At 31.4% G+C, this 18,489-nt stretch overlaps 1 protein-coding gene across 1 annotated transcript in view; it reads left to right on the forward strand.

Moving 5' to 3' along the window:
- Positions 1–11,804, forward strand: part of LOC111085579 (TATA box-binding protein-associated factor RNA polymerase I subunit B-like) — a 69,026-nt gene extending 57,222 nt beyond the window's left edge. The window contains exons 11-13 of the mRNA XM_022384783.1: positions 2,219–2,309; positions 7,279–7,379; positions 9,505–11,804. Coding sequence (XP_022240491.1) covers positions 2,219–2,309; positions 7,279–7,379; positions 9,505–10,304 — 992 coding nt within the window. The 3' untranslated portion in view covers positions 10,305–11,804. The remainder of the gene's footprint in view (positions 1–2,218; positions 2,310–7,278; positions 7,380–9,504) is intronic.
- Positions 11,805–18,489: the final 6,685 nt, after the last annotated feature.

Below are 18,489 nucleotides of genomic sequence, written 5' to 3' on the forward strand. Positions count from 1 at the left end.
CTCACCTGATTTCTAGAGCAGCTATCAGTGCTCTATAGTTGTGCCTGACGTCCAGTGGTTGTCCCTTCAGGCTCGTTGCCAGGTACACTGCTTTCTGCTTCTCTGTCCATCCATTCATTTCTTCCAGGAGCTCAAATTGTGCTCTATATGCTTCCCATGGTGCCTTCCCATCAAATTCCTGTGGCTTTCTGCGTACTAGATCACCCCTATTGCTGACACTCGTGTCTGGAATGTGACTTCTGGCAGGACTGAAAATGTCTGCATTAGAGTTTAGCTGCGGGGTCTGTAAGGGGCTGCTTAGGTCCATAGTTAATATATCCTCCCTGTGTAAAAGACAGTAAATTGTCCTTTAATGTATTTAATTCACTTTGAAATTTACTAATCTTTTCCATTTGTGTATGATAGCTTTCTCTCAACTGTTGGAGACTTTCTTCTTGTTTATTTTCTTTCTCCTCCAACCACTGCTGTAGTCTCTCTTCTTTTTCATGTTTTTCTCCTCCAACCTCTGCTGTAGCCTCTCTTCTTGTTTATTTAAATAAACGTTATAATGTATGCTATAATTTGAATTTTTATGTTATCCGAGTTTTAATTACTTTGCTTCAAAACAACGGGCATTGCACCAATAAAGGCAGACCTTTTCAGTATCTTTCTTTTTCTACTATTTATAACCAAAATATATCTTGCAATAGCAGGTGTCTTGATATTCCGGATTAATGGCATTGACTTTAGTCATGTTCTCTATACAGGCACTCGAAAAAGCGGGCAGGTTAAAGTGCACATGTCGTGACCTTTTAAAAAGTTAGTTTTTAAATTTTATTAAATAATTTACTATTACTCATAATACTAAGTACTCAAAATCTTTGTTTATCAAAGTATTTTTTATTTATTCTTCTATGTTTTAATACAAATAACTAAAATTTAAGCATATGTGAATAAAGAGTATTTATTGGTAGATGAATAAGTTTACTGAAAGGGAGGGAAATAGGATTTTATAAGTATGTGCACAGATATCTTTGTATGCCTGTGTAGTATACTGCTAAATTCCAAATATCCCAGAAGGATGATCAATATTCTATCACTTATGATGTTTATTGCATCAGCCTTAAAATTCAGAAATTTAGTATGTTCAGTATCGATTCCAGCTTTGTGTGCTTCATTTTTGATATTACAGGCATCTTGCTATAGAAAGCATTTTAATGCAGTAAGAAGGGTGCCCGTGATGTCAACACTTTAACTTCATATATTCACAGAGAAGTTTTTAGTGAAAATACTTCATTAAAATGTCTGATTTTTTTGTCTATGAACGACTTGTAATGTTTAACAGTTACTGATAGCTTGCTTCATGAAGATACACAGAACATATTAGAAGTTATAGTATTAAAACTATAAAGGTCAGTTTGTGGTCACAAGCTCAGCTGATTCGACCAAGCCTGTAGCGAGATGGTTAAAATGCTACAACTTCTGACATTGTTTTTTGAATATGTTGCTGCTTCCTGATCACTTTTTATTTTCAAGAATCTGTAACTTCTAACAATGTTTTTTTTTTAATTCTGTAACTCTTGATCTTCTATAAGATGCTGCAACTTCTGATGATGTCCCCTTAAGATTTTGTAACTCCTGATATTGTTCTTTTAGATGCTGTTATTCCTGATATTGTTTCATTAAGATGCTGTAACTCTTGACACTGTTTCTTTAAGATTTGGTAATTCCTGACACACTCTTTAAGATTTTGAAACTGCTTTCATTGTTTCTTTGAAATTCTCTAACTCCTGACATTGTTTCTTAAAAGATGCTGCAACATTTCATTTACAAAACTTTTTTTCATATTAAACAAAATTTAATCTGCTACTTGAAAAGAATACTTAAACTAACTTCTTATCTTAGCAACTTAAAAAACGTAGTTACCACAACTTGATGAAATGAGCTTTCTTACAAAATATATATTTTATAATAATTTATATGTTCAAATATTAATCTTTTGTTTTGGTGTAATTCTTTTCAAACATAATATGCTTCACAGGGGTCTTCTGTTATCAATGGAAATAAAAATGTAATGCGTTCTGAAGTAAAATTTGGCATTTGGTTAACAAATACAAGAAAAAAAAGTGATACATCTGTGTAAAATAATGTTATGAAACCTACAAAACATTTTCCATTAAAATAAATTGAAAGTGCTGTTTATCAATTGTTATTAATATTTTGTTAACCTCGATTTCAGATGTAAACATTTTCTCCTTTGAAGACTGGATGCAGTATATTGATACAAGAAATGTGTTTCTGAGCTCCAGATACACCACTTTTTGTTTCCCGTAAGATTTGTTTTATGGTGTCCTAGTTTAATAATGTCTAGCATATCAGGTAGTAAATGGCAACAGTACTTTAACTTAATATTTGTTAGGTAAGTATGGTGAGGACCAGGATCACATAGTAATATGTTGTAAGATAAAAGGTAAGAATCATCAAGTTACAAAGACTCGTAAGGTAAAAAAAATATTGTATATATAAACACCAATGTCTGTCTGTGTGAAATACAACTTAAATATATTTAAAAATCAATAGACAATGCCACAATATATTATTCTTGGTGTTTTTTCACCTTTGAAAAGAGTTATTTAAAAATTTAGTAAAACATTGTATAACCATTTTGTATGGAATGTTATATCTTTACATACTTGTCTTTGCCCCTCCAATTCTTTACCTCTGACATCACAGTTAATAAATAGCAGGATCAGACATTTGACCATGTAAGAATATTTCTTCCAGAACCAGTTTTTTTTTCACATGGTCTATTGTATAAGATTTTATCAAGAAGCAGATTTGAACATAACATCAAAATATATATACAAGTCCAAATTTGAACCAATGACTACTTGCAAGTGATGACAAAATGTACACAAAAAATCTTGTTTTTCATGAAATACTAGAGTGTGATGCTTAAATAATCCAACAGATCTATAACATTATAAGAGAATTCAAACAATAAATTATTAAAACTAGAGGAAATAATAAGGTAAAATAATCTGTAAAGTTAGCAAAAAAAAGACTTCATCAAGGTATAAAATGTTGATTCAGTGGTTTTGCTATGATGTTTGTTTACCAACCCTGATGAGTGATAAAATGGTTTCAAATTTCAATATTTTCCCCCTTTTTAAAGAAATTTTAACCTTTTCAGCATGGGCTCGGTCACTGGGACTGAACTCATAACCGTTTTGTGCTTGTTATAATTTTCATGCTATAATTTTTAAATTAGTAAATGAATGTTAATGAAATTTGGCAGATTATCAGTAAACGTTACAGTGCTTTGATACCCAAAACTATAAAATTTTTTTAATTAAGTCTTAAGGTTTATAAAGCATTGTTTTTCTCATGCCTTTTTTTCTTTTGCATGTTTCCTATCTGTCATGCAAAGTAATTTTTATTTTAAGATTAAAAATACTTTTATGCATCAGAAAATTTTCAAATTTCACATGCAAAATCTTTATAATGTCCAGATAGTTATCAAATGTTTCTTAAGAAAAAATTTTATTTTATCTGTTATTTTCAGTAATTAATCTCTGAACTGGTTCAGTAGATTTCACCGATCTCGTAACCACGATAAAAAACTAGGAAATAAATATAAATTATGCCTCTTTCATTCTAAAATGAACATGAAAACATAAATGTTTAGACTAAATAGCTTAAATTTCATAACATTATACATATATATATATTTATTATTTTTATTATATTGATCTTTCAGTCATGCCTGGCTAACAAAACAGAAGTTACAATGACGCGGCTCATGTGCACTCATGTTTCCGTATCAAATAACATAAAACTGACCTTTGGTCTGTACAAAGTAATTTGTCTTGGATTTGTTTTAGTAAACTTGTATTTTGTAAAATACAGTCATATTTTAATTATTATACATTATATATGTATATAGATTATTGCTATTTAGAAATAAGTTCTTAAACTTATTTTTCTTAAAACATAGAACAGTAAACACAGAAGTAAAGCAAACAATTATGTTTTCTAGTTATGACATTTGTACTAGATTGCTGCTTTACGTAGGTTGCTAAGCCTTTAAAAGTTTTGCATGTGGAGGGTATGAAACAAAATATTTTTTTTTAGGTTTTATACAGATGTTTGAATAACTACGTCAGTACCAGCTTAGTAACTAAGATGTATTTTAGTCTAAACAAATGTGAAATTTCGAGCAGACTAAAAACACACCCTACCTCCTTGAATATTGGTTCAAAAAAAGAAATGGCTGAAAAAGCCACTAGGGGGATATTCTGAGCTTCCGATTGGTTATTCATGTCATATATAGAAGTAATTATATATAAGGGAGCATTGCCAAAAATGCAAAGAATTGGGCAGGGTGCCACTGTATTTGATTTATTACATGTGCAATATCGTAATTTATATTCTATCTTGTGAATATCGGTAATTTGAACCAGTGCTGCATTCAACATATTACGTGACACACAAAAATCGATGTTTATCTGTTTTTTTTGTTTGTTTTTTTACTTTTAAATTAAGAAATTGATTAATGTATAATACTAAAATTTGAATTACAATCTACAGTTTGATACCAAATTTATTGACATAAATTCATGAAATAGTAGTTTAATAAAATTTTGAATACAAGTCAACAAATAAGATGTCATGGCCTTTCAGCTGTGACCCATCTCGAAAGGGTTATGCTATAAAACGTTGCTGTTTAGGCTCTGACATCTTTTAATCTGATACCTTTTGGTAGACCTCTTCTTCCAGTTAGGTGTTCTATATCACTGAATTAAACTTTGTGATACTGGTATTTGATAATATTACACTTTTATTTCACCAAAAGTAAAGCTGAAAATTTAATCTGTGACATAGAAGGCTAATATATTCTTTCATAATATTATAAGAGAAAATAATTTGTTAGTAAATGCATTCACCTGAACAGTATTTTTTAGTTTTAAAATTGACAGTAAACTTTTACATGAACATACATAATTACAGTATGCACATACACAATGTTGGATATACAAGACTATTTAGTTTTAAGAGTTATTATTTAGCATATTTGATGATTTAATATTTAATGATTATTTACTTTTCATAACAAGAGAGTTAAAAGTAATTATTTTAAAGGCGATAGTTATTACAAGTTTGGTTTCATAACTCATTAAGAGTCGTACGTTGAGTGTGTGCAATTCATTTGTTCTAGTATTGTCGGTGCCAAGTTACTCGAATCATCAGTATTTTTCTCATTACATTAAGTGAGTACTGTTACATTATAGCATCACCCAGGGCCTCAGTGAACAAGGTATGTTTATAGGAGACTAGCAAGCATAAGTTCAGTAAGAGAAAAGGTGAAGTAAATTTCAGTTAAGATAGAAAATATTTGGTTAGTGAAAGAAAACATAAACTTAACTGGTGTGTGAATGATTAACTTTAACGGGCGGTTTCTATAGTATGTTTCACAGCTGTATTGTAATAACAGAGATAGGAAAAATAATTTGTCTTGTCAATTGGGTTCTAAAGTAACTGAACCAGCCTGTGTGGATTCTCGAGAAAAAAAAAAGAAACAATTAATTTAAGCTCTGGATGCAACTGTGGTAACCAACAAAAGTAAAGCGAAGTCAGAATGTGTTAAGTTAGTGAAAGTGAAGTAATATTAAAGTGAGTTTCACAGTTTAACAGAGATAAGGAGAATAATTTGTCTTATCAAAGGGTGTTCTAAAATAATTGAACCTGCCTGTGTGAAATTTGATGAAAAGGAGACAATTATTTAAGGTTCAGGATACAACTGCAGTAACCCACAGTGTAACATAAGTGAATTATCCACTGATACTACTGTGATAAGAGAAAAATAATTTGTCTTTTCAATTGGATTCTAAAGTGATTGAATTAGCCTGTGTGGACTTTTGACAAGAAAAGAGAATTATTTAGTGTTAGATACAAGTGTGATATTCTATAGTGTAAAGAATTTTTTTTACATATGTTTGACTTGTTTTGAATATATATTATCTTAAAATAAATGGATTGTGCACTGTCCAAATGTATCACCAGCTATTCACTTATTGTAGAAGAATCCCAGCCCACACATACTTAAAACCCTGACACACAACTAGAATATTACAAATCTCAATAAGTTTAACTTGCATTTGATGTTAACTTTTCAATTTGCTGTTGTTTTCACATGTTATAGAGGTCTTCCTGCTAAGTTTTGTGTTTTTGCTAAGTTTCTAATTATCTGTAATCTAATGCAAGTATAAAATATCACAGACACGCATAATAAACATTAATAAAAACACATAAGGATACTAATACTGAAAAGAAAGACGTACTGTTTTCAAGAATTCTCTCAGTATGAAATTAGATGGGGAGTAACCCCTCATGACCTTCCTCATGTCATCCTTTATTGCTGTGTCATGTTGGGTGCTGATTGATCAAGAAATGTGGAAATGTATAAGGAACAGATACATACACGTATTGACATCTATTTATATAGAAGATGGGGAGGTCAAACCCCCACCCTTTATGACGTTCCTCATGTCATCCTATATCATTGTGTCAAGATAGACACAGTTGTATTAAGTGAGATGTTTGAGATTTTGTTTCCAAGTCATATGTTTGCTATAACATTAATTAGCCACCATTGAAAATGCAAGATCAAAAGAATGTTATAATTGGTTGTAAAAAGAACAACAATATTATTGTCTATTTACAAACAGTAACCAAGAAGATGAGGTAATAAGATTAAAAACTGCTTTGCATAAAGCAAAAACAACAATAAAATTTTATAGCAAAAAAACCTCTCACCGTACATTGCATAGGTTCATTGGCTACTAAGGTTTATAAGTGAATAATTCAAATGATATACAAAATGTTTCTAAGTTTTGGTTTAACAGATTGGTTTCCCCAGTTTATAAATTCCATTTTCATGGATTTCAACTGTTGCTGAATTTCCTTATTTCTTTAGTATTGCACACATTTTTTTATTTGAAAAAATAAGCTTGAATGTTGAAAGCCAATAACAGCTGCAAGTGATATAAATGATAACATAAGTTGAATTCTTTAAGTAGTAGTTATTAATAAAGTATGTGCTTTCCATCATGGCCCACATTTTCTACATATTGACCAACCAAAATGGTCATTGGTGGGTTTTATGGCCTATCAAAATTGAAACCTGAAATGAATACTGTAACAGTAGCATAATAAATAACATAAATGGTTGTTTTCTTTATTGATCATAAAACAACAAAATATGAGTTGTACTTTCAACAATCTACATCTGTTTTTTAGGAACACTGACAAGATTATAGATGTGGATGAATTCTTTGCCTTTTATCAATGTGTATCTTCAAAGTGGCATCCTCCTGAACCTGCTACCAAGAAAACTTCAAGTTGGTGAACTTTCATTATTCTTTTGCCTTATTACTGCTTTAATTATATCAAATTTAATAAATTTGAAGTCACTGCTTTGGATCAGGAAAATCTGCCACTATAGTATGAAAATCTGACCCTTTCATAGTTGTTGTTTATTTGTTGTGTTATGTTTTAATATGTTCATAATTTCATTATAAAATTATAATAAAAGGTGTTTCTTCTGTGATTGCCCATAAGTGCTGATGTGCCATGATGTCCACAACAATATGTAGACCCTATGCATCAGCAAACGGTTATGAAGCAGTCAGTCATCAAGAGAGTAAAGAAATGTAAATTTGAACTGGAAACTGAATATGGCTTTGGTACAACTCAGTTCTGGTTATATTGATCTCTGTTTTATTTTTAGATAGTTCTGTCCATTATGTTGTGAGCTGCAGTAATTAAGTGGTGTGCAATTGCATGATATACATGTTAGCAAGCTAAAGCCATATGTCACTGTTCAATATGCTGTTCACTGGCTGAACCAAGAATCAAAGGTTCAGAAGAGTGAATCACAGAATAACAAAATCAAAGTGTCACATGATCTCAACCCAATTGATGATGAGAAAAATACCATGAACACTCCACTATCTGATTGTTTGTGCCAAGCCAGATAAAGATCAACTAATTGTGGAATATTTAAGCTGTTTAGGAAATCACTGAAGCTGTCAATCTCTGAAGAAATGTGTCTGGTATTGAAACTGGTTAAGTTCTTAGCATAACTTTATGACCACAGTTTGTAGCCTCACATAACAGATGAAGCCCAAAATCCAAAATGAAGTAGTAACCTTTTTGTTGTGAGCTCCAGAAAGGTACTTCTGCAGAGCAGGTCACCTCAAATCTGTAAGGTTACCTCAGTTAGGATGGTTATAAGTGTCACCAAAGACCAAAAGAAAAGTTGTACATCTGTTTTCTGTATTATTAAATGGAATTTTACACTTATATCTGTCTATCTATATATATCCATAAAATATTTATTATTAACTTCTTGATAATTACAGCTTGTATGATTCATGTTATAAGATATCTCAATCATTAATAGGTAGAATCATTGATAATGTCAGCTTCCATATCTAATGCACTTAAGTGCAGAAAGTCTGTGAATTTCTTCTGTCTAAGCACTTGAGTAAAATGTTATTAAGGACATTGGTAGGTGTTTACTTGAGAAACCACTTGTGTGTATGTATATGTGTGAATGACCTGTAGACCTGGAATGCATGTAGCGAACCCCCTGGAAGACATGCAATGGTCCTTAAACAACATGAGAGATAACCCTGGCTGAGATAAATCACAATAGAAAATTGTTTCTTTCCTTGGATTTTGTCTCTGTTAATTTTTTTTTGCAATGTCAATGACAGTAGTAGTGGTTTTTCAACCTAAAAGTGACAGCAGCAAACAATGTAATTTCTGTTGTTGGTAGTCGGCTAATGCAGTATTTTACTGTAGTTGTCCTATGTTTCTTTCTGTGTATATTGATCATACTGTAATAGGTAGCATGACTAGTTATCCATATTAGGCAACTTGCAGAAGAAAGATTTTAGTTCTACCTGTGATTGCTTCTGTATATTACTGGCAGAGTTAAATATTTGAATCTGCAGATGGTGGTATGTTTGTTGTTGTGTATGTGCACGTGCAGCAGTGTACACATATTTTACATTACTTATGGATTTCTTACATCATCCAAGAATACTTATATAGAGAATACAGTCTGTTAGATGTTAGATGAAACCATCGTTGGCTTAAACCACATCATACGAAAACTTGGTGTTCCCGATGTTTCACTGTTGATAGTAAAGAGTAATATTTCAAAACATACATTTTCTTGTCTATGTGATACTAGTTTTTATGGAATGGCTGGAATGTACTGGTTAATTTTTGTCTTTTAAGGTAGTTGTATTTTAATTATGATGCATTGTAAATAACAGAAATTCTGTGTTATAAAACTGATGAAAGAATATATTAAGAAGATTATGCTAGATTTTGTTTTTATAAGGATACTTGGTTAATCTTGCATTGAAATGTTTTTAGTGATCTTGTGTTTACTTTTATACACATTTCACATAATCTTAAAAACTTTATACTTACATTGTGATTTGGTTTCAGATCGTTGCCATTCAAGAAAATACCATCTAGCACTGCAAGATTCTTTTGTTAGACTAAACAAAAAGACAGTAACTCCAACAAGCACTGATTGTACTAACACTGAACAGAATAAACCTTCATCCCAAATGAATCAGTCCATTTCTCCAGAATTCCATTCTTCACTACACAGTTTTTGTAATGCAAAGAAAGACAAAACTGAAGAAAATCCAAGTAATATATTAGAAGCAAATCAGGATCTTCAAAACAAATGCTACAAAAAAGGCATTTATTTGAAGAAATCACTACATTCTTTTTTATCTGTAACTGCATATCCAAGAAGACTAGCTGTTGAAAGGAAATTAGCCCACAAATCTCAGTATCCATCCCTCCATCAAGACTTTAGGAACTCTACTGTGTTATTTATTACCAGTCCACACATTTTTACACAAAGTTTGTTAGTAAAACTGGGTAAAAAGGAAAGGGCACTGGAAGATAAAGCACTAGAACATATAACCAACATAGTCAAAAATGGATCTTCAACTGCTAAAACCATAGACTTTTGGAGTTCCCCTGAGGTCAAAGAAGAACTGATTCAGTTTTTTCGTGCACATTCAATGTACTGGACAAAACACCTATGTCTAGTTACTTTTCGCCAAGTTTCAAAAGTTGAAGTAGAAAAACTTCCCTATTCTTTTAACCTTTTATTAGGTGCTTGTTGCGACTTGTTACAGATGCCACCTTTTGAACTCTATAGCCATGTTATACAGACAGAAAAAGTGCTCTGTACTTTGAAAGACTTGCATGAGGATAATTGTAAATGAATATTGTCACATTGGTGAAATTATAACATTGACAAATGTTTGACAGTTTGTAATGCTGAGAGTGAAATGTATTATATAAGTGTAAAGAATTAATTGAGTAATATCATTTTAACATTTATATACGGTCTGATCATTGTACAAGTTTCACATCAGAAATATTACTAAGCTGTATATTATGAACCATCTCTTCATTATACATTATTAGTGAATGTTTTATATTTCCAACTTGCATATAATGAATTTTCTTTTTATTATACATTAAAATTGAATGCTTGATATTACTAACCTGCATATAATGAATATTCTATTTATTATACATTGATGTTTTCTGTAAGAGCAGTCAACATTGCCAGTTCTTTACATTCAATGGCTGGGAAGTACAGTCTTTTTGTAGTATATGTTTGAAAGTTGTCTATTTATTCAAGTGTTACAGTAAAAACTCTGTAGTTAAAAGGCTTACAACTTTTATTTTGAATATGTAAACTAACCATTTAAACTAATGACAATAAAGTACTTTTTTGTTTGTAACTTGCATGTTTTGCACAGAATAAATTTTTCTCCTTTAACAGGAAATTAAACCAAAACAAAACAAAATCAGTGAAAGAAAGAAAGAAGTTAACTGAGTGTAGTTGTTATTAACTGTAAAAAAAAACCTTAATTTATAGGTAAGAAATATACAAATTCAAATTTTTTCATTACAACGAAAATTTCTGGGTTTAGGTACCTTTTACTTTAAATGTATTTAGCCTAAAACAGCAATTAATCTGTATACTACAAAGATTATTTTTGTTTTGTTATGTTTTACACGATATAGCTGATAGTTTGTTTTAAAATATTTTGAATAACATTTATTTTGTGTGTAGTAGATAATACTTGTTGATTTATGTGCATTTCGTGTTGTTCTAGTTGACTATTGTGCAGCATTTACCAAAATATTTGCATTTCCAGACAGTTTTTAAATAAACATCAGAATGTTTGCACATATATAGTTAAAAATATGTATTAATAACCTCATTTGATAAGAAACATAAATTTTTTGTTGCAGGTTTTATATGGTGCAGTGCTAGACTTTTAGAGCTGCTCTTTAAATTTTTTAAGTGTGAAAATTCATACTGGAATTTACTTTTTTCACATAAGTTACCTCAACTACATGACTACTAACTTCAAATGAAAATATTTGAATTGTATAACTTTTTGCTTCTACATTTTCAGAAGTGACCTTCTACTTTAATATACATCATCATTATCTCTCTCATTATAACTAATTTATCAAAGTGGAAAGTTGCTTCTGGAAATGTTTTAGATAAAAAAATCTTAAGATAATGGTTTTAAAGGTAATTTAATCATCCACGTTTTATTGTATATGGATACAAACCTGAGGAAAGATGTTTTTTCAAAATTTCATTTATTGACCCATTCACTATGGCTGATACATGTATGGTCTCTATTTTTTTTTCTGTTAAGTGCAGCTGATACACATGTGGGTTTTTGCTTTTAGAATTCCCACAAGATGAAAAATTTACAATACAACAGGAATGTTGATGGACAATATTATCACGCTATATGATGTCATGCAGTAAGTCAATTATTTCCCCCTTCTATGCCTCAGTTTTCCACAAGATGTGTTGTATTGTAAATTTTTGTGGTAATATTGTCCATCAACATTCTGCTATATGATGTCATGCAGTAAGTCAATTATTTCCCCCTTCTATGCCTCAGTTTCCCACAAGATGTCAGAGAGGCTTATACAACAAAATCTTGCTACTGTGTCAGCAAGAGCTGTCAAAGCTGGGAAAAAAATCAGGACTATTTTGTGGATTTAGTAGGTAGTATTGAATCTGATGAGTTAATGCAGTGAACAGAAAAAAACATTTAGAGGCCATATATGTACCTGCCACAGTGAAAGGGTTAAATAGTTTTATTATGAAATTTTGTTCTCAACAAATTTCTGTTACTGTTTTTCAGATGGTATATAAACATAATATATATAAGTAATATATCCAGGTTCACAAAAAAACATTATTACAGTAAACAGCACTTTTGTTAATACAAGGTTAAGTAAAAGTCAGTTGCATATAGCTAAACACTCCCTTTGAATCCAGTTTACTGATTCAGGCAGTTTATCACAAGAGACACAGACAGTTCATGGATGTTAACTATATGAAAATAATGAATTGTCAGAGAATTCTCTAATACACATTTTTCTCACATTTTAAAAATTAAGTGAGGAAGGATGGTGTTTTTAATTTAAAATTATCAACAATTATGTTTGTTCAAAAATGACTTTCATTATGCAATGTTTCTACTTCTGTGTTTTTTACAAAGTTTGAAAACAAATATTTAGAGATTAGTAATTCTATTGTGTGATAAATGTTTATCTCCTTCCTTGTTGGTGTATAGCCATACAACATCATCCACACAAATTGTTAAACGAGATATCTTTAAAACATTTTTTTATGTAATAGCTTGTCAATTATGTTTTGATAAGTGTTACACCAGGTAGACGTATTTTTGATATAGTCTGCACAGAATATAGAAATTTTAAGAAATAGGCAAGGCAATTAAATATGGAAAAGTTATCTGAGTTGAAAGTTTAATATGTGAGAGTTTGTCCTTAGTAGTGACCAAATAGTACAGTTTATATATTAATAGCCCTGTTGTAGCCATAAGAGCAAAACATTAGCTGAAATAAATAAGTTATTATCTGGTGAGAAAAGATCTTTTTTTTTTCTCAAATTTTACTGTCAGAACTTTTTGCTGGAAGCTACTTTTCAGTTACTGTTGTTGTTGTTAGTAAATTGTGAGCTCATGTTATCGCTGTATGTATTTATGCTTTAAGTTACATACCATAATCTTAGTTTATAATAATGTTTTTATTTCAGTAGATGACCTATTTTTGATCCACAGGAAATAGTTCAGAAAATAATAGTGTTGGATGTTAACATTTTGTGTGACAACTGTTTGTGTTTTTATTGGTCATATTTTACACCTTATTAATTCCAACACATTATTGTAAGCTTATCAAAGTAGAAAGTCACTCCTGGAAATGTTTTAGAAATAAAATGTTGAAGTAATGGTATATCAACACACCATTACAACATTAGTCTTTAAGCACAGAAAATATATTCACTATAGTCAAAACTAGAGCTGAGCATGGCCTGGTGGTTAGGGCATTCGACTCACCACCTGCTGGTCATGAGTTCAAATCCTCTTCACTGAACATGCTTGCCCTTTCAGCTGTGGGGGCATTATAAAGTGATGGTCAAACCCACTCTTCTTTGGTAAAGAGTAGCCCAAGAATTGGTGGTGGGTGGTGTTGATTAGCTGCCTTCCATCTAGCCTGTCACTACTAAATTAGGGATAGATAGCTCTCAAATAGCTTTGCATGAAATTAAAAACAAACCAGAGCTGGGCAATATAATTGTCTACGTATAAGCAGTGATTATATTATTAGCATCTTGTAAACTAATCAGTTTACTCAATAATGATTTATACTATTCTTAACATTTTCTGTTGAATTATTTAGTCGTTTTTACATAGATCTATGTGGTTTGTATGAATAATTAAACAATTAATCAAGCATACCTGGGTACCTTGATGGGCGAAAAAGATTTTGTTAACCTAAATTAGGCCCTTTTATCATTAAGTAACTTGTTAGTTAGTTTGACTGAATGTACTCAGTCTGGGCATGTTGTATTGTACGAGTTTGCTGGCTTCCCTAAAAATTAACAATAAATATTTGCGGCATAACTATAACACTGACAACCATTTTCTTCTACTCACTATGGAAGGTGTAAAATTTATATTACCATAATAAGAACCTTTGTTTAGTTATTTACATAATTTAGTTGATCAGCTTGCATACACATACAGTGTTTAAAATGTCATGTCACCATAACTCTTGTAGTAACCCTCTTTAGTTCCTCTATATTTATATAAAAAAAGAATAATTTTTATTTGTTCCAAAATGATCTTAATAGAATTTACTGTATGTCAAAAGTTTAAGATATTTTAAGAAGGTAGGTGACATCTGGGCCTCACATCAACTAAGTTTGATTTTTCTTACTTAGCCAAATAGTGGAGTTTGCATATAAACTTCACTTGTGAAGATCATTGGACCTCTTGTGATAGCTATAAACTACACAAACCTAAGGTGATTACTTTCATGTTAGTGAATAGTTATCAAATAATATTTTATCCACATGATGCTAAAAGGTAAATGACAACTATGGTTTCTTGTTTGATCCACAAGATGACAAATGAGTGTAAAGGTACAAATCATGATGTCAGGTGAAAACTATCCATAGTTCAAGAACTGGGTACTTGATAAGGAAGCCAGTGTACTCTACCACTGACTATTCTTATTTCAAGGTATTGTACATAACAAGTAAATCCACTAATGAAAAAACAGTGTGTAATTAGTAATTTTACTTTAGCTTCCTTATTATCAAGTGTTAATAACCACAAATGATAATACTTTAATGTACCAAATGCAAGAATTTTTTTTAAAAACCACCTCAAAATGTAGCATGTGATGAAAGTCTTACCTGAAATAAGGACAACTATGCATATCACAATGTAAAAGAATGATGCTTTCAAAGTTCAATCCAGTAATCGATAGTGAAGAAACAGATGACATATTTGTTGAAGATGGAAAATTACTATATGAAGCACAATTCCTACAAATCTTCTTAAAAGTGCTTCCCTTCTTGTAAATTATGTTAAATACAGAGCTTATGAAAAATACTTCATTTGTCAGAGTCAAACTCTGGGTTTCTTTGGTGATTGAATGAAACCTGAAAGTATTCAACATGGTATGATTGATTGCTATTAAAACTTGTGTTTATTAGTGGTATAAATTTATGTAAATTAAAAGGTCACACATGAAGTTTTTTTAAAGCTTTGACAACAATTGTAGATCTTTTCTTCATAATCTGCTATTTGTAGGTTTCACTGTTGCTCAATCATGTAGATGCTTAAAATGGTTCCTCATATAACAAAGATCCTCAGTGGCTCAGCAGCAAGTCTGTAGGCTTATGGTGCTACAAATTGTGCTTTGATACCCATGGTAGACTGACCATAGATAGCCCATTGTATAACTTTTTGTTTAATACAACCGATGCATAACAAGAGTGCCTCAGTTAGTAATAGTGTTGTCATTGCTTCTGTTTGGTGTTTGATTAAATTTATATTTTATTATTTAGCTAACAGTGTGTAACCTAGACTAATCCACTTCTTTTGTTGAAAGGTGTATGTACTTTTAATGAAAAGTTTCATGTTTTTATAGATTTCACTGCTACTTTTTTATAGTGAAAGTTAATTATTCATCATTTATATATGCTTTTAACTTTTTTTTTTCTTGTGTCTATAAAGATCTTGTGTTTCATTGTCTGTTTTGTAATTTGTTTTATTAATAACTAAAAAATACCACCCAAAGAAGATGATCAAAAAGTAATACCTTTTAAATTCTTCTTGCGCTCTGGAACCTGAGATTGACACCACACTAAGCTGTCGTGGATATATTTTCCAAAGCACACACCATTTGGAAAGATGCAGGAGAATGACTCTTTTTTTTGTTGCGACCCCTGGTTGCAACTTACATTACAGTGACAATACCATGAACATTGAATGTGGTGGAGTGGCAATACGTAGTAGGACTACTTTTCCAATTCGAATAGATATACTTTAGTTAACACACAACCCTGAACACTTCATACTTACTGTGTACTTTATATTTCTTTTCATAACATTCGCTCTTATGTATGTTGAAACTGGAGATCCTTTGCTTCATGATTTCTTCCTATACATTGACCAAAGTTATATTGTTATAAATTTTATTAATTGTCACATTAGATCTCTTGAAATACGTTTATTTCCTTCCACACTGGAATATTATTGGATCTCTTCTATTCCATACTCTTACAAAATCTATCAAAATTCCTGAGATTGTTAAGGTATCAGCAAATTTTGTTTCACTACTAACAGTTTACATTCTTTTATCAGAGTTTAGTGACCATCTTTCAATTCTAGTTCAACTAGCTACCGTGTATATTATATGTATGGTGTGTGAAACCAGAGACCCAAAATACTTTTTGAATTACTGTAATACAGACTGACCTTCATACCATATCTACATCGAAAATACTCTGCTAGATATACAGTTGGTCTTTCCTCTTATGATCTAATTAACTTTTTGCCCAAAATTTCCTATTGTAATTACTTGAAATAGCTTCCAGTATACCAACCATTCATTATGATCCACACAAACATCTGTTACACAAAGGAGCATGGTCATTACTTCACCCATTTCATCAAAATATCTGATTAAGAGATAATCATTTTTAGCATTATAAAGGTATTCAATGAACAATCCCGAAGCACATTCTGGCAGTTAATGGACTCAAGTTGCAGAAGGCTTGTAATCAACTTTGGGATTCATCACAATCCTGGCGTCAATTTAAATTACTGACTGACCAATTATGTTCACTCACCTCTCCTATGCCCTCACATCATCACTTGAAAAAGCCAATCTCTTTGCCACATTTGACGAGTCAAAATTGCAAGCCCTACAACAACATCATTTAGATTTTGATACTTTAGACAATTTTTCCATATTTTCTGATGTCACCATACTTGAATTTACCTGCAGTTTTAACCTATCCCTGGAGAACAAACGTATGGATGATCCAATTACTGTGGTTGTACAAACCAAGTGTAATACTGCAAATAGTCTGAATGGAATTACCTATACACATTTCCAATATGCTGTGAGGAAGTGATTATCTGGAAATGCTATTTACAGTTCTTCTTCACGCGAGTTCTCGGTTATCATACTTTTCTTGAAACCCAATAAGCATGTTTCAAGTACAAGATCCTACTATCCAATCAGTCTGAAAAATGTATTTAGTAAAATCTCCGAGCATATATTTGTTTAGTGCATAATTCACTCTCTTACAGAACATAACTTGTTGCAAAATACACCTGCTTATGCATTATCCATTGCCACTGTATTCTGCTGTTTACCTCATGGCCAAAGAGGGGGCGATACCTTCTGCTAGCCTTTCAGCCAATATGGCTGGAATGGAATGACTGAAGTGTGGATCTTCTCTACACTAGCAACTCTTTCATCCAACCTTGCTTTCGTACTATTGCTTTTCACATTGTTCACTCCTTAAAAAGACCGTTCGTTATGGGCCAAATTAATGATGTAGTTAAATCCGTTTTTCCCATTTGTACTTAGGTTATGTAATCTGGACTTTATATTCTTCCACTTCCCCCTTAATAAAATTCAGGATAGTCAGATCTGCATGAAACAGCATATTAAACCTTCTATTTACTAATGTCCAATCACTATGTAGAAAAAACAAACTTGTAGCTAGTGTTTCATGATCATTCCATCAATTGTTTCCTTATAAATGAAACCTTCTTCAAACCTGTTCTGCATTCCCTTTTGTCTGTTTATGCACTTCACTGCTATGACAGCTCTTCGAATATTGATAAAAGTAGGGTCGCAAAAGGCCATATATTACAACTTGTTTACATAGTCTTTCTCAATACCTTTTTCCAGAGCATTCCATAACAGTTCATTCTCCTCTTTATTTATTTATTATTCTTACTACTATTTATTTCAGGGAATATGTCTCAATGCCTCGGAGCTTCCTTATCTATTTGGGTCACATTTGCATCATCATGGTAAACATAATTATTTACAGTCGGACTTTTGCCGACTTGCAAGATTTTAATCCTACTTTAGAAAAGATTAGAAGTTTCTTGTTACCACTTCCAGCTCGTAGTAGTCCAGAATAAAACACCACACTTGATGTTATCATTGCCTAATCTAACCTTGTACCACTTCTCAGTATTTCTGTAGTTCCCTACAGTTAGCAGTGATCGTCTTCCCATCAGAATTCTTCTTACCACAGATCAGTTTACCTTAGTATTAGTGGTCCAAAAATCACTATTCTGGATTTTTAGAGGACAGACTGGTCTTCTTATAAATTATGTATAACTAATGTGCGTTTGGAACAATTACTTGACCCCTCCTCTGACCTGATTAACAGCCTAGTTCAGGGGTTCCCAAACTTTTTAGAATCGCGACCCACTCAAATTTACTGGGCAAAAACATATGAAAGAATATAAAAAATATTATTTATTCATATTCACGTATTTCAATTACATTTAAAAA

This window comes from Limulus polyphemus, unplaced genomic scaffold (genome assembly GCF_000517525.1).
Source record: "Limulus polyphemus unplaced genomic scaffold, Limulus_polyphemus-2.1.2 Scaffold482, whole genome shotgun sequence".
NCBI classification, from domain to species: domain Eukaryota; kingdom Metazoa; phylum Arthropoda; class Merostomata; order Xiphosura; family Limulidae; genus Limulus; species Limulus polyphemus.